Source organism: Nematostella vectensis, chromosome 11, assembly GCF_932526225.1.
Source record: "Nematostella vectensis chromosome 11, jaNemVect1.1, whole genome shotgun sequence".
NCBI classification, from domain to species: domain Eukaryota; kingdom Metazoa; phylum Cnidaria; class Anthozoa; order Actiniaria; family Edwardsiidae; genus Nematostella; species Nematostella vectensis.
The window spans coordinates 10554425-10575632 of record NC_064044.1 but is presented as its reverse complement, the minus strand read 5'-3'; the positions used below and the strand labels follow the sequence as shown (position 1 = coordinate 10575632).

Genomic DNA, 21208 nt, shown 5'->3' with positions numbered 1-21208 from the left:
ACGATTGCTAGAAATACATCGAACTGTATATGATGTAAAGTCTTATACCAGCGATAAATTATAATAACAATGTGTTTAACAAGGCCAAGGCATATTCACTTCCAAACAATCCAAACAATCAGCGACAAATTCTAATGACAATGTCTAGGTTCCCGGAGGTTACGATTCTATTTCAGCCTCTCTTTATGATGATACCATTGTGAATCTTCCCTTCAGTTCTAGGACAACCAATGCAAACAATCGGCGACAAATTCTAATGACAATGTCTAAGTACCCGGCGGATATGATTGCATTCTAGCCTGTGTTTAAGATGATACCATCTCGTGTTAAATCTTCAGTTCAGGCAACAAATGCAAACACAGATATGCAGTGCACGATAAGGCAACAACTCACTTCCTGGGGTAAGTCACTTGGCTTTCGAGATCCGTAGCCATTGGCAAGTTTGAAAGGTTCCTTTCATGGCAGAATGAATTTTGCTCTTCGCAAAGATTATAAGCAAATTACACTATTGCGTATTTAAAGCATTGTATTGTGTTTTAGGTCTATTTGAATATCCGCGCACTGTTTAAAAAGAAAACATTCTTTTGACTGCTTTAAAGTCGCTATGAAAACCTGGGGCTTGTTAAGGAGAATTCGAGATTAGATCAGTAATACACGTGACGGCGGACCGTAAAATAGGTTTGAATTCTCTCAAATACACCACCCAATACATCTATTAACAAATCGTCGAAAAATTGCAGCGTAAGATTATAATTAAATGAATTTAAAAAATTTGTGTGCGGCATGAAATCCTTTAAATCACAAGAAAAAATCAGTATAGCCATTCAAAACTTTACTGGGTAAAAGATCATATGACTTTTTGTTATTCAAAAACTTGATTTCTTTGTAATAATAAAACAACTAAGATATTTATAAGCTCGTTCACTAAGGTGACAGGTGGGTATGACGGACTTTCGGCGAAACACTAGAATACCTGTCACCCCGTCACAGACAAGTAACCCCGTTCATGTGTCATCTGCCACAGGCAACCCAAAGATATAAGGCTATTCTTTGTGACCAAAGAAAAAAAATTGCAGAATTCACGCTTTTTCTTTACTAAGTTTGGAGGGTATAATTTAGTAGAAAGTTTAAATTACCATAAAAGCTCTTTCAGCCCCCCCTCTTACCTTCGCGACCTTCGGAAAAGACGTAGGAAGAAACCACCGGACAGCCTCTATCTGCTGGTGTGCGTCGGACCTTGTGGTCTGCGTCGACCTTTAAAAGAAAAAGTCGACAACAACGCAGGTTTATGTTTTTTAGAACGATATTTCGGCAGGCCAATACCTGCCTTCTTCAGGTTATAAAAAGGTATTTTTAGTATTTTTATTTTTCTTCAGGTTATAAAAAGGTATTTTTAGTATTTTTATAAAAAGGTTTTATAACCTGAAGAAGGCAGGTATTGGCCTGCCGAAATATCGTTTTAAAAAACATAAACCTGCGTTGTTGTCGACTTTTATTTCGGAAAAGAAAAGGAATAAGCCACATGGCTAAATAGATTTCAGCGGCGTAGCAAAGATTTTTAACAGGAGGGGACCCAAAAGGGCCAATATTAGAATTTCCCCCTGTATTTTTAGTAATGTCTCATACATTTACCGTATTTTTGGCTGCTGGAAGGAGGTGGGGGGGGGGGGCTTATTCCTTTTTTTTTCCGAAGGTCGCGAAGGTAAAAAGGGGGGCTGAAAGAGCTTTTATTGTAATTTAAACTTTCTACTAAATTATACCCTCCAAACTTAGTAAAGAAAAAGCGTGGATTCTGCATTTTTTTTCTTTGGTCACAAAGAATAGCCTTATATCTTTGGGTTGCCTGTGGCAGATGACACATGAACGGGGGGGGGGGAGGGGGGGTGGGCATTCCCTTGCCTACGCCCCATGATTTAAAATCTCTTCAGAAAAATGAAATAACTTTCACCAGAGGTGACATCAGGCAATTTAGCAATTTTTCATCATAATCCAGGCAGGGACTCCCCTTGAAGTCACAACATATGTTTGCCAAGAGAATACATTTGAACCCCAAGGGATGGAAAAATGGGTATGGTCAACTGATATAGCAAAACAGATCATTAGCCAAAAAAAATTTCAATCCTAAATGGGATAGCTTTTGGGTTTTCAAGATTTTGTTGCCATTTTCATTATATTCTTATTGCAGAGATTTCATGAGATTTATGAAATTTACTCCCATTTCCAGATTGCAGACTGTATGTGCACTACTGTATGTTTAATCAAAATTATACAAAATCAAAACTAAAATGTCATACGGTTGATAGATGGATCACCCATCAAAAAAGGAAATCTATTGAAGAACAATATGAATCCAGTCCTTTCTTTTTAATATTTGGTTTTGCTTTGCCCTCCTCCTTGATTCTGCTCTAAGGTTTGCAAATAAGAGAGTATATTTCCCTTGTGCTTTTTGCATAAAAAACTACAGCAGTAATGGTATTGCTTCAGAAAAAGCAGGTGGAAATACCAAGTGTTCTGTGCATGTGTGGTAGAATCAGGGATTTGTCACCACTAGATTGAGGCGGTACACCCTGAGGGACCCAGGGCAATGCAGAGACTGGAAGCAGGAGTTTGGCAAAGACAAATGAAAGAGGGGAAAAGCCTTGCTTTGCGTGTTCTCCTTCCTGTCCCCCTTTACGACTCTCCAAACTCTCCCTGGGTCCCCAGGGATGGAGATGGCATGTTCTACCTCTCAGTGAAAAGCAAAACAAAACTACTCTGTGCTGATACATCTCCTCATAGCAGTGGCACAGAGCATTTTATAACTACTGCCAGAAAGGCAGAGCTGTAGAAGGTCTGATATGGCTGGCTCTGGTGAGCTCCAATCTGAAAACATTTTTGGGGGCTGGGCAGGGGGGCTGATAGAAAGCAAAGAAAGACACAAGAAAAGGGATTTTAAAGTATCGATAAATTTGGCCAAGTCTGTCCATACCTTGCCTTTACTTACTATGCCATATTTTTTGTTATCAAAAGTAAACTTTCAACTCTGATTGTATGAGAATCAGCAAAAAAAAAAAGATACTATACTATATCGACAGAAAAAATAAAGAAAATAGGTTATCTTTTTAATGGTATGCTTTTTGCAGGACTGCTCGTATACAGTGTATGTAACTTCAAACAGAAAATAAAAAATGTTGTTGTTGTTATATCAATTGCTTTTTTTTATTACTCTCATATTAATTGCATGTAACCTTTAAATTGTTTTCAATTTGGATGTTATAAAGCAAATGTTATCATTTGCAATAATTCAAAGTAAAAAACCAAACAAACATTCCATAATGATAGGCACAGACATATTCTTGCCTGTGGAATGTGATGTTTGGTCAGTTGTCCATGAGAGTGATGTCGCAGTTCCAGAGAGGTTCATGGGAGCTAGTGCCCAGACCTCTCCCTCTTTGGATGTAATTTTACGGAAGAAATGTATGGGAGCTTAATTCCTCCAGAGAGTTGTAAGAGTTCTCCCACAACTCTCTGATTACTCAAATGTACTCCAACCATTTTTTTTTTATATATCTGCCCTTTTCTCCCATCTGGTAGGTGTCCCCTTTCCATAAATCCTTAATCTGCCCCTAAGGTCAGAGGTAAAGTAGGTAGGCAGCAGACAAGGTGTTTCGTAGTTCCAGCTATGTAGTGCTGAAGGCAGATGAGTCCCCCTTCAAGATCGGTTGTATGAAAACAGGCCAATACATTTCCAAGTTCTTTCTAATAGCATTTTTTTAGTTTGAAAATGAGAATTTACCAGTAGTAATGTAACAAAGAGCCCCCATAAACATAAAGTATTGGCAGAGGCGGATTTAGGGATGGGCTGAGCGGGACCAGCCTCACCCCCCCCCCCCCCCTCTTTTTTCAGTTAGAAAAGAAAAGAACTTTATGATTTTTTTAAAGCGAACACGAACGCCAATCTAACAACAGTGCCGCCCTCAAAAGCTTTTCTAAAAAATATATAAGAATGAACCATGGAAGAAGTGCAAAGAGAAGACGCCAAAACTCCATCAATGCATGATCGAAATAGAAAGGCTTTTTACTGGACACCATTAAGGATAATATCACCAATTTAATCATTAATCAATTTGGAGTCCCATTCATGTATAATGTGTAGTTTCAGATAATATCCATACCCCCCTGAGCGCGGTCGGGGCCTGGACACAATAGAAAATAAAATGCAATGCCATGGCAACCGCTGAGACCATTGTGTTCTGTATTGTGTCCAGGCCCCGACCGCACTCAGGGGACCGACGGTTTGTCATCGCCCTAGAAGAACACTAAATTTCAACTTTGCAGTGAAGAATTGCAGGGAAATTCTGGCCTTTTGAATTTTTTTTTTTTGGATAGCTGTGTTTAGAAACTACTCTTCTATGGCATATAGGATTTTAAAGGGAAAAGCTGTCCGCTTTTTACCGAAAAAGTTGCCTCAAAGAGTCGAAGGTTTGTTTGCCACGGGCGAGGAGCTTCCTACCAAAAACGGATCCAGAATCATCTACAACAACAACTTCAAGAAACTGGCTTTATAACAGGTATGTTTGGTACACAAATTACAGATAATGATCGATACACGAACATTTTGCCTGGTTTGCCAGTGGAAATATAAGGAAATCCCCGGAAGGAAAATGAATCCGCCCCCCCTTTCTTGAAACCTTTGGTTCGCCGCAAGGGCCTTTAATTCACCTAACTGGGAGAATTTAAGAACTGTTTAAGCTCCTCTATCTCTTGTAAGGGAGTCGAATATAACTACCCACCGTAAACAGTGTAGACACAAAACAATTCGCCGCTGTGTTGAGCGTTTCCACTGCTTGGAGTCTAAAACAGTGAGGCTTTGATTTTTGTAGACAACGATACACAAAACCATGCAAAATACTTACACAATTTGAATGGCGATTTTATAGTAAGGCCTATCATCTCCTCATCGTACTTCTTAGGTTCTGAGTCCTGCTTTTTTTTAACTTGAAATCTGCCGGCTCATCACATTGTTTTGGATTTGGCGCGTTGTTAGCTACGAGAGCAATCATTATGTACAGCAGCTGCGCGCGAAAATTCGGTGATATGTAACACAATCAAGCACAACAATCACGAGACTGAAACAATACCTCTTTTTGAAAAACAATAGCTTATTTTGACCGTTATTTACGGGAGAGGATGGCGTCTTCAAAGTCTTTAGGCCTTTATGATTGAAGCCCAGAGTGCGCTCGTGAAAGATTTCAGAGATTTGACGGGAGCGGATGAAGAAACCCCCATGAATTTCCTAAAAGAGAATTTCATGGACGTAGAGGTAAAGAAAGTGAATGATATGTAATAACTTACTAAAATTCTAGATCAGTTACACACGAAAAAAAAAAAACATTCAAAGAGGTAAGTTGTCCATATTTAACTTGGAAATACTATACCTTGAAAGCTTAAAAAAACCGGTAGATTGTGCTTCAAATACAAGAACTGTATAAGAAATTATCGGGGAATTTTCGACCAGAGTGAAGTTGGTTCCTTATTCGCAGTTCCTTTTTCATCTGTTTCCTTATTTGCTCAGTTCCTTATTCAAATCCGGGGGGGGTACTTACATGATACCTTTTAATTCGAGTTGAAACAGTATTTAGGCATAACAGTTTATTCAGAACAAGTCCAACAGCATTTTCGTCGGGTAAATTTGGATGCTTTAACGTGCTCGCTGCTAAGCAGAGCTGTGAACATGAGACTCTATCTGCTACAAAACGTCAAATTACGCAATGCGTGCAATCGCTTTCACAAATGAATCTAGCTAAAGAGAGGAAATCTACCTCTCATCTAATAAATGTATTTGTATCTTGGGCTTTCTTTCCAAACCCATTAATATATTTAGAGGAGAAATATTCACGCTTTACTTGACTATGTACGCATGTAGGAAAAAGGAACTGTGAATAAGGAACCAACTTCACGCTGGTGAATTTTCGGGAGATTACATTAAATGCTGTGTCTACTTGCACGGCTTCCGGTAAAGGGAGGAAAAAAACTAGCTACACGGCTGTCTCCCGTTTTCTCGATTTTTAGCCTAAATATAAAGTTTCTGGCTTTAAAGCACTTCCACGATTATTTAGAACAGCCAAGCGACAATTTTTAGCCTGAAAAGCTATGCAACAAGTTCACGTATGCAAAACGACTGTGCATGCGCTAGGTTGGAATTTTAGATTCATTAAAGATGGCGGACGCCTAGTGGATAGTCCAGCCAAATACTGCCAAGATTCTACTCAGAACTCAATAATTACTTCAGAATAAGACGACTTTATTAACTTAGAGTATCAATGTGATTCAAAGGGTGGATAATTGTGCTCGGATTTGTTTTATTATGTACAAATTTTTGTAAACTCGTAATGCCGTTCGCCTCGAAGAACGAGAAATCCTGACTCGTGCGAGTTGTGGTCTCAATATCCAACAAATGTAAGGGAGCAAACGTTGTATGTGGGTGACATTTGCTGCTTGATCTGAGAAAGAAATTCTTCACGACTCTCTATTGGAGCCATGCCGATCATGGCTCTGAATTGTGAGTGGGGGTGGCTGTGCATCACAGGCGTGTACCTAGGATTGGCTGAGGGGTGGGTGCGCGGTCATAGGTAACATGGAAAAAGCCTAGTGTTAGAAGATACCTTAATAAGAAATTTTGGCCGCCAAGGGGGGTGCGCGCTCACCCTGCGCACACCCCTGTACGCGCCTGCAACAAGTATAGCTTTCCACGATGTGCGACAAAACAGACAGTCATTCCATTTCAAATCACCAACACTGCCAAGTTAGGCTCTCGATCTAGCCTCTGGCGGTAAATCCCAGCAAACTCTGTGGCACTTGAGGGTCAGTTCATGTTAGTGAAATGTCAAATCTATCCTCTAATATAGCTGATCCACTCGGGGAACCAAGTAGTTGAGCTAAATGGCTTTTGGCAGATTCTACACTGAAGTAGGGGTTACCATGTCCTTGCGTCGTTGTATCGTACGTTTGGTTCCCCCTTGCAAAAGCTGTGACAAGTAAAGAGATCCATGGAGTACTAAGGGGGGAATTGCTGTCCAATCGATAACTGTCACGGTAAGAAGAAGTTGTAAACTCATTGGCCATTAATAGGGAAATAAATGTACATGCACTAGAACCATTCCTTAGATTCAAATAAAGTTGCTTGAGAAATGTTTGGTGGAAGAAACCAAAGTAGATGACCCAAGTTTGAGACTTGCAACATTGATGCTAATTTGAGAATTAGGTTGGGTTCCTGTGGTTGATTTCTTGTTACTTGTGGGTGTTGTTGAGACAGTGGTTGTGGTTGAGAGTGTGCTACAGGTTGAGATTGGCTTGCCTGACTTGAAGGCTGTGGCACTGCAAAACTAGACAGTACTTTGTCAACATGCTCATTCCACTCATCTGAATAGTAATATTCTGCAGGTTTACTTGAAGTATTAATTTCATCAACAATGTCTCGTGTATTGGACTGATCTGATATACTGGCTGGATCTGTCATTTTCAATGGGCTGATAATACTCTTATTTAAGGCATCGGAAAGTGTCTTCACTTTCTCCAGGATGGAGGTGGTGTGGAATGGACATAGCTGGTCGTTTGTTTGTAAACTGATATCATGGAAGGTGTGACTACAAGTTAGTCTTAAAATTTCAGTATCACTTCTGTTTACTGTGCAGTTTTGATTATCACAACAGTTATTTGGATCAGAAAAACATGCCGAAGAGGATTGTTTTAAGTCCTTGTATGATAATGGGAGTGCTTTGGAGTTAATTTCTTTATTAACACATTGACCCCTCAACCAGCCTGTACCGGCTTTGGGAAGTACCCACAACCCAAAAAATTCATAAATTCAAAATAAACACAACAAGATGAAGATACTCAGGCATCAGTCTAAGGGATAAATGGTCTTGCAGATATGCATCCAACCAAGGTGTTGGCATCTACTCTTAAGCCAAATAATAGCACAGGTTCTTTGACAAATCTCAAATCGAACAAGGAGAGAAAAGCAGAATCACCCCTCTCAATAAAACGCTCAAAATACCACACAAGGGAGAGAGATCAGCAAACACAGCTCAAGACACCAATAGATACCTTTATTCTGATCCTCCAGGTACATTTCCTTGGCCTCAAAACACAATGTCCATTTCTTGAAGGATTGTACAACCACGAAAATATCTTTTTACGTATTGCAAAGCATTCTGGGAGATCCAGGGGAAAATTCACGAGGGGAGGGCCAGTCAACACTCCTCTCCCCAAAGTCAGATGGTTTTTTATAAGTCTTTTCACCCCGAAGCCAAACAAATCAATTCCAGCTCATACAGACCCAGAATAGCAGTGTAAACAATTTTGCAATCAATTTGGTTTCAGAAAAGACAGCATTTAGGAGAGCTGTGGTGATTCATTAGAAAATTATTTTCTCATCTGGGCAAAGCCAAACAAGAAAAAATCATCATGAATCCACCTTTGCTTGCAAATATCCATAAGCAAAGCACTCAATTATGCCCCAAAAGGCTTCATGATGTCCTGAGACACTCTCCTAATATGCTCATAGCAGTATTTTTTATAAAAAATACAAGCAACCATCAACTTGTGCTGGCTTCAGCACAACGACGAAGGATTAAAAGTGGGGACCGCAAAGCACTGTTGGAAAGCTTGGATACCGCTGACTAGGTGCAGCTGTGTTTGACTTTGACGGGCTGTATAAAACTCAGAATAGGGGGGAGGTATCTGTTTTCAGTCTGTTTTTTGTAAATTCAGCTCCAAAAAAGCCAGGAGTCAATGGGTTAATCAACCACCCCTAGATTTTAATCAAAATAACTAGACCTTTTTAGACTTATGCTGTGACATACACCAGTGGATTGGATCACATATATGCCATTTCTAGCAAGTGAATATCTTTAACCTAGAAATAGAATTTTTTTTACTTGGACATGACTGGACTCATTGATATGGATGATATGCATAGCTTTTTTAGAAAAAAATGCCCAAGAAAACATCAGATTCAGGCAAGGTTTTGTGATAAGATTACTTTGGCGGTGAATATACAGGAAAAGTACCAAAAGTGGGTTGACACTGCTGCTTTGAATTTATAAAGGCAAATATTTTTATAAAATTTGGGCTCCCTGTGGTTTCCCCAATGGTTTTAACATGATAATTATCTGTTAGAATATCAGCCATAACTTAAAGGAGGCTTGTTTGTCTATCAAGCAGAATTTGCCTACACTGTTGTATGCACCTAAGCTTGCAAAAAAGGCATTGTTCTCAGGCAGTGAGGCAAGCATGATTTTTAGGGTGTGTTGGTAAACACATTGACCCCTCAACCGGCCTGTACCGGCTTTGGGAAGTACCCACAACCCAAAAAATTCATAAATTCAAAATAAACACAACAAGATGAAGATACTCAGGCATCAGTCTAAGGGATAAATGGTCTTGCAGATATGCATCCAACAAAGGTGTTGGCATCTACTCTTAAGCCAAATAATAGCACAGGTTCTTTGACAAATCTCAAATCGAACAAGGAGAGAAAAGCAGAATCACCCCTCTCAATAAAACGCTCAAAATACCACACAAGGGAGAGAGATCGGCAAACACAGCTCAAGACACCAATAGATACCTTTATTCTGATCCTCCAGGTACATTTCCTTGGCCTCAAAACACAATGTCAATCCCTTAAAGGATTGTACAACCACGAAAATATCTTTACGTATTGCAAAGCATTCTTGGGAGATCCAGGGGGAAATCCACGAGGGGAGGGCCAGTCAACACTCCTCCCCCCAAAGTCAGATGGTCTTTTATAAGTCTTTTTACCCCGAAGCCAAACAAATCAATTACAGGTCATACAGACCCAGAATAGCAGTGTAAACAATTTTGCAATCAATTTGGTTTCAGAAAAGACAGCATTTAGGAGAGCTGTGGTGATTCATTAGAAAATTATTTTCTCATCTGGGCAAAGCCAAACAAGAAAAAATCATCATGAATCCACCTTTGCTTGCTACAAGCAACCATCAACTTGTGCTGGCTTCAGCACAACGACGAAGGATTAAAAGTGGGGACCGCAAAGCACTGTTGGAAAGCTTGGATACCGCTGACTAGGTGCAGCTGTGTTTGACTTTGACGGGCTGTATAAAACTCAGAATAGGGGGTGAGGTATCTGTTTTCAGTCTGTTTTTTTTTGTAAATTCAGCTCCAAAAAAGCCAGGAGTCAATGGGTTAAATGTGGTTAGGTGGAATTCTGTTTGCCCTTTCGGTTTTCCGGCTTTAGTTACTTGCCTTGGTAGCTGTTAAGGCAAAATGTTTAACGCTCATTAGATAAAGGGGTGTCTTGTTTGTTGACAATGGTGTTTAAGTATGCAGATTAACCTACAAACTCCAACAGTTATGGATAAGCTGTAAGAATAGGGAATGTTCAAGATTTATGACCTTGGGTGGTTGGTTCTCCGAGCAACTTCACCATAGTTTTTTATAATGACCGCCCTACTGTAACGGCAAAACCCTTTTTGAGCTCCCCTGCTCCAGATGTTTCTCAAAGTGGGAACAAAATATTGTGAAATACAGAAAAAAAGGCGGACAATTAGATCTTGTTACATCAAATCAAAGCTGAGAGAGGAGGAGAAATATTTTTTTGTATCTTTAGTCTAAATGACCTAATTTGACCAAACCTCATAGTGTCCTCCTTCCCTCCTAATTCTTAAGAGGGGAGGGGCATTTTCAGGCACAATTTACTTTAGTTTTTTATGGCATTTGCTATCGTGACATTTTGTGAACTTGCCTGTTTTGATTTACCAGTGTAGCTTTGAAGTGTGGAACTCAATACTGTGGAAAATTAATGCGGTGGTGCTCTAGATCACTTAGCATGGATGGAGTCGACCTGTCATAGTGGTGTCTTTCCCATATTATAAATATAATTGCCAATCTAGTCATAGTGTCGACATAGCTGTTAAGATTGCCAGACAGGAAGATTCAATCATACTGATAAAATGTAAGAGGTAGGACTTCCTCCAGATGGTTTAGCATGAAGACATATTCCAAGTCTTTGCACAAGGCAAATTTGGCCATTACTTTAGATCGTATCAAAAGCCATGCACACATTGTTGCAGTAATAACAAAGTTAGATCTGAAGGGCTTGGGTTCGAGAGGAAGTTCTGAGCCAAATACTTGCTTGTAAATGTTGTTGAAGAAAAAATGATAAATAAAGATGATTACATCCTCTCTTCAAGCCCACATGGAAAGCCCCTTGCTCTGGTATTATTGAATTGTAAGTTCCATCTTGTGATTGGGCAGTTATCTTTTTTGAATAAAACCATGTAGGCCAGTCCCCTGGCATTGGTAAGATGTGTTTGCTTTTAAAGCTATTAAGCATATTGCAGCTGCTAAATGTGTGGTTGATTGCCTTTAGGTAGTCCTCCATACTCTTGAGGTTTGCCTTAAACTCATCAACCAGCTTACATGTGTCCAGTTTGTGTAGTTCATCTTGAGTTAAACCTGAATATACCCTGTGGATAAGACAAAGTTTGAGTCAAAGTTGGAATCAACTGCCCCTAGCTGACTTACTTTATCTAATCTTGTTAATAGACTTCTCCAAACTCTATTTAATAACTTCTCCTAACTCTATTATTAACATACAGTAGCTTTCGACAGATTCAGGGGTGGAGCATAAGTACTGTATTGGTGATATAGTGTTTATCACAGTAGAAAAAAACATGCCCACCTAAAATCTTTAATCTGTTCTTGAATAGAATGAGCTTTAAGATTAAGGCATGGACCAGGAAGAGAACCCAAGAATGACTTATGTTGCTTCCTTTGCCCCTTTAGCAATAGATTGTTGATATACTCGAGGACAATTCCACCACAACACAATTTTTCATCTCCATCAATGTTTACTCTGTGAATCCTGTGAATTTGTTGTGGGTCCCTTGGGATTGAAACAGCTCGAATGTTTGGCTGAATATCGAGCATGGATGATGCCATGTGTGTGGCCACTGATAGGTTGGTGTTTTCTGGTAATTGTACTGTATAAATGTTGTGGAAATCACCCAAGAGGAACACCATCCAGTGGTTATCCTAATGAGACCTGAAAACAAGAATACAGTATGCTAGACATTTAAATAAAATGAATACTAACACTGCCCTCAAATGTATTTGAAAAATCAAAATTCATTTGTTTAGAGAGTACATTTAATGCCATACTGTAATGGAATATTACTGGTATTTTCGGTCATGGAATCACTAACAGTATAACATACCTAAAGTAAGCCAACATGTGTAACAGAGTAATAGTGCGCTGCTCTTGGAGGGCTGAATGCTTGCATCTGGTCATGCTGTTTAGAATTGTCGAATATAGCCCTGGGGCATTCTTTTCGGCAAAGTCTCGTGGTTGCTGGGTCATATAGTGGTACTGAGTCACTACTTGTTCGTCAAGTGTCTCATCTGATGATAAAAATAATTATATAAAAAAATTGGGGAAGGGGTAGGATAAAGACAATTGTACAATAGGAATCAGTATTACAATAGCCCATTTTCTTACACTTCTTTTGTTACTTTACAGGTTGTTTCCTCAATGGACTCAAAAAGGAGAAATGACAGATCAATGCAAAGGGAAGGGGGTGTGGCATTATTTGCTCCTGCCAATCCCCATCCTCATTCCCCACTCTATCCTTGGGTGATTGAAGAATCTTGATAATTACCTTTATTTTGATATAAGCTAGTCATTATCTGCCCCCATTGTTCGGTATTTAAAACTATATCTCCTCGGTCATTTTTTCTGGCCTCACCGACGGGGGTCATCAGGGCATTTCAGGAGAGGGGGTCTAGGGGGTTTCTCGTCAATATTTCGTTGTTTGTCAGGCGCTCTAGTCGGAAGCAGTAAAGTTTTGATATGCTTTCGCATATTATTTAATGAGGTTAGGGGATCTTGGGAGGGATTTTGCAATGAGTCGCACAAGCGATGCACAGGTGAACGGGTAGTCTCCAATATCTGTAAACAACAAAATACATATTATAATAACATATCTTTTTTGTTATGTCACAATTAAAATGAATTTACACAACCATGTATAATATACTTGCATCAAAGGCGTTTATTTGTTCATAAAGCATGACTTCGAGACACCCCAGCTTGTTTATATTATATGTTGTTTTGTTTGCACAAGATATACACGTACCTTGCTGATTGAACTCTTTGGACTGGTTGACATTTCTGTCATCACATGCTGCTCTCTGTGGATGGAATTGCATATATTATTACTCCAATATTTCACATATTCAGTGCAACCCTAAAGTATATTGTGCTGTGGTTTTGGTTTGATAGTTGATAACCTCTTTTACGAAGCGTAAACTTGCCTTCCGTCATGCGTCACTCGAGTGATACAATTCGTGGTCACGGAAGTTTTCGTCTCCCTTCCTCCTGCATAAATTGCATCAGTTGGTTTCCGGCTTATAACCGGAGATCCTGCGTCCTGCATCATCAAAAACCACATAAAGCCTTGTAGGGATTTTACTTTTAGCAAGACCACCACCGTGTCCCCAGAACGAAGGACAAGAGCAACGTTTGTCTTGGCGTGTGACTTCATTTCTGTGCTGTAAACAAAGCCACGAATCTTCCGGTACATCAGCTGCCCTCGATGTTTCACGGCCTTCACGTCGAAGTGACGATGCATCCGAGCATTGCTCCTTTTCTTTTCTCGTTTTTCCTTCTTTTTCGCAAGATTTAACATCTTCTGTGGGTTTTCCCGAGCATCAAAAACACAGTAGCAACGACATAAACAAACCCCACAGCCATACCGCGAACGACATAACCACGACAAGTGACTTTCAAATTTAACATCTTTTTTGGTAAATAAAGATAATATATAGATTTAGGCACTGCCTAAAAGCGGAGCCAGCATAAACACCTTTTGTGTTGACTGATCAAAGGTATTATTGGGGGGTCTAGGATCCTGCTCTCTACTGAGATTTATTTATTGTACCAACCAAATGGATCCAGGCCTTATTCAATAATTTAAATTATGCAGTACATCAAAGTTAAAAAACACAATTCCTGGTGTGGATATGGCTGTCAAAGTTGTCAAGAGTCTAATGGTAAATTCTTATGTCCCATCATAGAAGTTCCATTATGAATATCTTTTTTTTAATCAAAACAATACTCCCACAAGCTTTGCCCTTGTGCAGAAAATGTCATGGATGTAACAGCATTCCAAAGATTCAAAATAATATATTTAGACTGTTTAGATGCCATACTGTGATTTTTATGTATTGATTTAGTGGCAATTCTCTCCTTCATTGGACCAAATATTCAGAAAAATGTCTGGAAATTAAAATCCAAAAATATATCTCCTTTCATGCATTACATATTGGTGCACCCCACTTTTTCGATATAGTGGCCTTGTTGTTGGTGGCCTACTCCCAAATGAATGCAATGAAGAAAAAACAGATTGAAAATGCTAATTTCAAACCAAACCCTTTTATTGATCTATGTTTGGGGTAGAGAGGAATCAAAGAATATCAATTGACTAAAAAAATAATCGACAGGAGAGGAGATATAAAGTGAATTGACTCAACTTGAAAGGTTTGGTGAAAAAAATATAACAGTAATGAAAATAATTTGATTGAGCATTTCTTGACATTTCCCCTTTCCCATTATCTTAACCCTTTCACCACCACAGGCCTCTAAAGAGGCCATGTCTTTGCTATCCAAGCTATGTGAACAGAATTCTATTATTGAAAAAGAACAAGGTTGTTGCTAGTGTTATAAAGTTTAAGTATCTTGCCCTAAAAAACCCTTCCCCTTAATAAAAGTTCCATTAATGTACATTTGTAAAGCTACATTCTGACAAGTTTGTTCTTGCGAAGAACAATGGATGAAACAGGATTTCAAGGATGGAATATAGTGTCAGACACAATTTTAGATAAGATGCAATGCTGAAGATTTAATGTACCATTTTAAGTTGTGATTTTCCATCCCCATGGGAATTAATATCTACAAATATACATCCAGTAATGCATTATATTTTGGTGTTTTGAGAAACCCTGGATCTAACTATTCCAATGAAATAAATCTAAACATCTAAAATAAATGTAATGGGCAAGAGACTTTGAAGGAAAATCCTAAAAAGAAAATATAAGTGAAAGTAATAAATGAAAATTTCTAATTTAAAAATCAAATCTGTTCATTAATTTATTTTTGGTGTAGAGGGGAAATTGAAAAGAGCATCAATTGCATAAAAATAGTAAACAGGGAGAAGAAAAAGGAAGAAATATGACTCTTCCTTAAATGTTTGAAAAGAAAATATAATAACAATAATGTGATAATTATATTCAGTACTTTTCTAAAATATCCCCTTTCCCCATTATCTTTAGGTTGTTAGAAAACTGTTTTCTTTACAGATTTATTATTTAAAAAGCAAAAGTTTGTTTTTAGTTTTATATTATATAAGTATCTTGTTCTAAAAAAACCTATGAGTGTGTACTGTTGAATCACATAGTAATGAACTAGTCATTTGCACCCCCTCCCTTATGGTCCCGCAGAAGCCAGGGGTTAATGTGGGGTTTTAGACCACTTTTTAACCAGAATATGTCAAGAGGGGTGGTGGTAAACAGGCTTTTATTAAAGTTTAATCCCCCACCCTTCCCTGGGACCATGGGTGTGGGGGTATCAAATGACTAGTGAATAAGAACATCCTACTGTTCTCTTCAAGACATGATTTTTAATTCTCATGTCTTCCAGTCTTTAGCATTCATCTTGGCCCTCAGGTAGTTCCTGGTTCATAAAAGAGTGAAAACAATTATTTATTATTTCATTCAAAACAATCTTTTTATCAAGCCATTTATAATCTAACTAATTTTCCACAACTATTTGAAAAAAAAATAAACACATGAGATGCAAGATGCAGACAATAACAACAATACATATTGAATATAGGTTTTTTTTTTATCCTCGGTAAGAAAAAATTCTCTTGTAAGCTGAAAAAGCTGCTGTATCTTCTAAGGATATGTATCTTCTTAGGACTAAGAGCACAGGATATAAAGACAAGAACGGTCTTCTTTAGCAGTATTTGACAAATGCAACACGATATTGGTTAGCCTTTATGAAATATATCAACACAATCAATCTGCCCTGAAGAAGTCTTATTGAAGACGAATTCCAGTTTTTGTTGTATTATTGTATTTTATTCAACACAATCAAGAATATAGATAAAACAAAGAATGTCAAAACAAAACCTGTTATGCTCAAATAATTTGATTACTAAGTTAAGTACTCGCATTCTCAAAGCATACAAAAAGGGCAACAATAAGCCTAATAACTGTCATATCCTCAATAGACAATACAAATCGTCGTCCGAAACTCACCTTGCATTGTTTTGTTTTTTTTGGTCGCTTTCTTGTGGTTCTGTTCGCTTTTTAATGTGAACTGTTACTTGCTTAAATTTGCTAGCTAAAACCAGATAAATCTTGGCGTGAATGAATGTTAGTAGATCTCCTCTAGTTGACTTTATAGGCAAAAAAATTAATCATCGCATAATCGACAAGAACTTTTTCCCTTGCTCCGTGCTTGTATTTAGTCGTTATTTCGGGGCCGAGTGGGGCCTGGGAGTCGCGCGGCTGACTGGCTGGCGAGTGACACCACAGGGTACCCGCGCGATGACCACAAAAACCAAGTCGCATACCTATACCATATTTCTATGCCTATGGGGCTACGCGCGCGGCCTGGGGCTACGCGCGCGGCCTGGGGCCGCGCTTGGCTCCGCTATAAAAAGGTAAACTCAAAAAATCCAGGTAATATTATAATCTTTCTTTTCAATAAGTGTAAACCTTATCCGTGCAGTAATTTTCTTATCCCAGCGATTTGTTGTCAGTACTTCCGCCAAAGTTGCCTCGTAAACCGGATAAACCTATTTGTTTTCTTTTGAAAACACTTTCCCGCCGAAATTGCTCGCGCGCGCCATATGTCAAAGATCTGAGCATGCGCAGTCGTTTTGCATACGTGGATGCAACAAGCGGCCCGCAAATGCTCGGCAAAGCATACGAAGCATTGTTCATTATGTGCCGAGCATTCGCATGTCGCCTTTTGCGAATTTTTTCAAGCTCGAAGCCAGCGTTTGACGGTTTTAAATAACGGTGGGAGCTTTTTTAAAGTCAAAACTTTTCATTTTGGCTTAATGGCAAAAGAAAAAAAGGGAAGTGCAACTACCTTTTTTCTCCTTGCACAGCTGTTATGGCGAAAACGAGGTGTCGAACTCAACGCTGCCTTCATACTGTACCGAACATTTGGGGATCACTCAATGCACAGCTTTTCAAGCTAAAAACATCTCTTGGCTGTTCTTAATAATCGTGGAAGTGTTTCAAAGCAAGAAACTTGATATTTAGGCTAAAAATCGAGAAAATAGGAGACAGCCGTGCAGCTAGTTTTTTTTTTCCTCCTTTACCGGAAGCCGTGCAAGTAGACACAGCGTACATTAAACGAAGGAAGTTTCTATTTTTTTGGCGGGAGATGAAAGCTAAAAACCGGGAGTCTCCTGGGGGAGGGTCTAATAACCACAATACCGCACAAAATTTTCGAAAATATTTCCAACCGCACAGAAGAACGAGGTTTTGAAGAGCATGTGCGACATCACGTTAACACCGCAACACCACAAGATTTTAATTTTTTACCGCAATACCGCCGTTTAAAAAGCAAAATCTCCCATCTCGCAGTGTTTTGAAATACCGCATCACCGCATGTTTTTTGCTCTTTTACCGCAATCTTGTACAAAAAAATGCCAATACCGCAAAACCCGACGTCCTCCTCTCTTGCGAAAACCGGGAGATTCGGCCGGTATGTAATCATCGGAAAAAAACATCTTAGTGGTTTGCTTTAGCTCTAAGATTATTGGTAACTAAACAGTCCACTTTGGGTTCAGCTCTGTCTATTTTTTTACAGTTTAGAAGTTGTGAAATGTACTTATACATTTGCTAAATGCTGATGTTAAAACATTTGCCAATAAACCCATCCAATATTTTATTGATAATTGTTCTTTAGCAAGCAGCAAGTGCATACTATGAATCTGCTGCAAAGGATAATACGGAGGATGATTCTGCAGGGACTCAAAGCAAACCCATATTGGTAAGGGCAAGCTAAAATAATTACCTCGATGAAGTTGTTTTCCGTAGAACCAGCACCCCAAAACTTCACCTTAATATACCATAGCTGGCAGCTAATTTTGAGCATCTCAAATTCAATAGATACTGCAACAAAACAAAGAAGAATGAAACAGTTTTATGGCTTCTTTGAACCGAGAAATTGTGCACTTGAGTCATTTGGCTGATTATTAGCAACCATGTTGAGATCTTGCTCTGGTCTGGGATGAACAAATGACTGACAAACAAATGACAATTGTTTTGGTTCTGTGACTCAGAACCAAAACAATTATTTAATATAATGCATCAGAAATATAAAATTCATGCCAACTCATAATCAACACAAAATTAATTTGGGTTGTGTCAACATGCACCAGTTAACAACACTTAATCTGTTACGTGGTTAGTACCTCATATTATTCTCAGGGCTTCTGGAATTACGCTGAAAAAAAAAATCAAAATTACGCGGGATTTTTTGCTAAATTACGCGGAAAATCAATCATTACGCGCTAAATTACGCGGGATTTTGCAATACATTTTTCTTTAAAAATCAAAATTTTGCGGGATTCTTTACTAAATTACGCGCAAAATTACACGAAATATCAACTGTTACGCCCAAACTACATTTTGTTCCGAAGGAAAGCACGAAATAAGTTGAAAAAGGTTTATTTTTTGCGCGAAAATATCGTAGGCGAGTTTTCATTGGCTCCTAGCCACCAGCCAATTAGAAAAGGTATTTTATTATTAGTCCTAGGCCTTCGCGGTTTAGCAAAGAACGTCTAGTCATTTTATTTGTTTTCGAAATTCAGTTCGGAATATCGCACTCTTACGAAGAATATCTGTCCTTTTTTACGAGAAATAGAGAAAAAAACCCTAAAAGAACACATCAGCTGTGCACTTAAATGTTTTGTCTTTCAAAATTTAGCTAAGTTACGCGGGATTACGCGTAAATTTGTGGATTACGCGGATTACGCGGAGAAAGTCAAATTACGCGCTTCCGCACAAGCGCGTAATTCCAGAAGCCCTGTTTTCTATTTTAAATAAAAAGAAGTCTAAATAATAACAGGATTCTTTGTTATTAGGTGTGTGATTCCCCTCAGGACAAAGAAGATGTCAAGTGAGTGAATCTGAAACTCTTGTGGTCTATCTTATGATGCACAAGTGACAAGTGTTTCATATATTGGTACCCCTCCCTTCCCCTGTTAGCTCCCCCCCCCTCTGAGTGACTCATATGTACAAATTATAATTTGTGGCTTTTCTATAGCACCCCCTCCCCTCCTGCTTCAAGAAAATCCTGGATCTTTCACTGGATCTTTCACAGTGATAAATGTTTGTGATATTATGCATGGAAGGATCATCACATGAAACAATTCGTTTTTATGACAAAAGACTTTTGAAATCAACATTTTTACAGTATTAACTGTAAAACATTGTATTTTACAGAGAGTCAAGAAATTTGAAGTTTCTTACATGGAATGTAGATGGTCTTGATCAAAAGAATCTTAGGCCAAGAACGCAAGCAGTCATTGATCTCATAACAAGTCATAAACCAGACATAGTGTACCTGCAGGAAGTGATAGAAGGGACGCTGTTACTTTATAAGGAGAACTGCCATGGGTGTGTTTTAACAATCCCAAATGGATACTTTTATACTGTCTATCTGTGTAACAACCTCAAATGGGATTCTCTTATTTATTTATAGTTGCTGGTCCGTCTGTCTGTCTCTGTCTGTTTCATTTTGTACAGCCTATGGATTTGGGCTGCATTTCACATAAACAGCCTATACTTACTCCAAATAGGTTTTTATTTCTTTCTGACCTTTATGATGTGATTTGGACCATACAAAAGTTATATATTTCATAATAATAGTGTACAATAATAATGTATATAATTGTATGATCTACACCACATCAAAAAATAATCTTATATTTTTATTTATTACAGCTATGGATGCATCTCTGTCGATTCTCGAGTCGATTACTGCCCTGTCTATTTTAATGCAATCCTTTACAACAAGCTAACAGTCAATCCGTCAGCGCCACCATCTGACATCAAATTTCCTTACTCAAGAATGGGGCGACACCTCTTAATCCAACCAGTACTTTTCCTGGACAAGGTACCACTTATCTTGATGACGTCACATTTGGAAAGTACGAAAGATTGTTTTAGGGAGCGTCAACGGCAGCTGGAAATGGTGCTGGAAAAAATGGAAGAACAAGATCCTAACTCTATGGTCTTATTCGCCGGAGACATGAATCTCAGAGACAAAGAGCTGAATGGTATTGGTGGGCTTGATTCTAGAGGTATCCTTGATGTGTGGGAAAAAGTTGGAAATGATGCCTCAAAGCTCACATGGGATGTCAGTGCTAATGACAATTTAGATTGGCCTTATCCTTACAAGCCAAAGCTTAGGTTTGATCGAGTGTTTGTAAGGCCCGGTGGTGGTGTTGAGCCTGTCAGTTTCTCACTTGTAGGGACCAAGAGAGTCCCATCATGTGGCAGGTTCCCTAGTGACCACTGGGGGATCTGGTGTGAATTTGCTATTACAAATATGTAGTGTCAGGGTTCAGCAAGAGGGAGGGGTACTTGTCAGTTTCATACTTGTAGGGTCAGATCGGTCATAGTGGCTGGGTGGGGCAAGTAGGAAGGGGGTAAACTAAAGGATGATTCATATACTGGTAGTATGGGGTAAAAAGAAGGGAGGGATAACTAAAAAAAGGATTATCCCTGGCAGGGTGGGGTCGGAAGAAGGGAGGGGTTAACTAAAGTGTCAGTCGTTGTGATGGTGTAGTGTAAGAAAAAGGAAGAAGTTAACTCAGGATGAGTCAAATACCCAGCGAGGGGGGGGCAGATTTGTCATAAGCAGAGCTTCTGGAATTACTGGCTTTTTCCGCTTAATCCGCATAAACCACAAATTTCCGCGTAATCCCGCGTAATTTGGCTAAATTTTGAAAGACAAAACATTAAGTGCACAGCTGATGTTCTTTTAGGGTTCTTACCTCTATTTCTTCGTAAAAGTGCGATATTTCGAACTGAATTTCGAAAACAAATAAAAGGCCTAGGACTAACAATAAAATACATTTTTTAATTGGCTGGTGCC

The 21208-nt window shown here is 38.8% G+C and overlaps 2 protein-coding genes across 5 annotated transcripts; one reads left to right on the top strand and one right to left on the bottom strand.

Annotated features, from left to right (window-relative positions):
- The first annotated feature begins 5064 nt into the window (after positions 1-5064).
- On the top strand, positions 5065-20904 carry LOC5510152 (tyrosyl-DNA phosphodiesterase 2). The gene is made up of 5 exons (XM_048734315.1): positions 5065-5302; positions 18011-18094; positions 19191-19225; positions 19552-19725; positions 20053-20904. Exons 1-5 carry the CDS (start codon positions 5198-5200, stop codon positions 20663-20665), a joined length of 1011 nt encoding a protein of 336 aa, XP_048590272.1. The 5' UTR covers positions 5065-5197; the 3' UTR covers positions 20666-20904.
- Positions 10172-13918, bottom strand: LOC116616980. Of its 4 annotated transcripts, XR_007314147.1 has the most exons (6): positions 13312-13917; positions 13158-13212; positions 12681-12970; positions 12240-12423; positions 11705-12067; positions 10172-11489 (listed from the first exon to the last, which is right to left on the bottom strand). XR_007314147.1 is itself a non-coding variant. In XM_048734316.1 (3 exons), the coding sequence occupies exons 1-3, from the start codon at positions 13707-13709 to the stop codon at positions 12764-12766; spliced, it is 636 nt and encodes a 211-aa protein (XP_048590273.1). In that variant the 5' UTR covers positions 13710-13918; the 3' UTR covers positions 12357-12763. The 4 variants fall into 4 exon arrangements, 1 of the variants encoding a protein (XP_048590273.1); XR_007314146.1 differs by having other exon boundaries at positions 13158-13917; XR_007314145.1 differs by lacking the exons at positions 10172-11489; positions 11705-12067 and having other exon boundaries at positions 12357-12423; positions 13336-13918.
- Positions 20905-21208: the final 304 nt, after the last annotated feature.

Coding starts and splice junctions, on each gene's coding strand:
- LOC5510152 (XM_048734315.1), top strand. CDS start 5,198: ATGATTGAAGCCCAGAGTGCGCTCGTGAAAGATTTCAGAGATTTGACG. Junction 5,303..18,010: donor AGAATTTCATGGACGTAGAG/GTAAAGAAAGTG, acceptor ATTGTTCTTTAG/CAAGCAGCAAGTGCATACTA. Junction 18,095..19,190: donor CTCAAAGCAAACCCATATTG/GTAAGGGCAAGC, acceptor CTTTGTTATTAG/GTGTGTGATTCCCCTCAGGA.
- LOC116616980 (XM_048734316.1), bottom strand. CDS start 13,709: ATGTTAAATCTTGCGAAAAAGAAGGAAAAACGAGAAAAGAAAAGGAGC. Junction 13,213..13,335: donor CGAGTGACGCATGACGGAAG/GCAAGTTTACGC, acceptor TTCCATCCACAG/AGAGCAGCATGTGATGACAG. Junction 12,971..13,157: donor CAAAGAGTTCAATCAGCAAG/GTACGTGTATAT, acceptor TGTTGTTTACAG/ATATTGGAGACTACCCGTTC.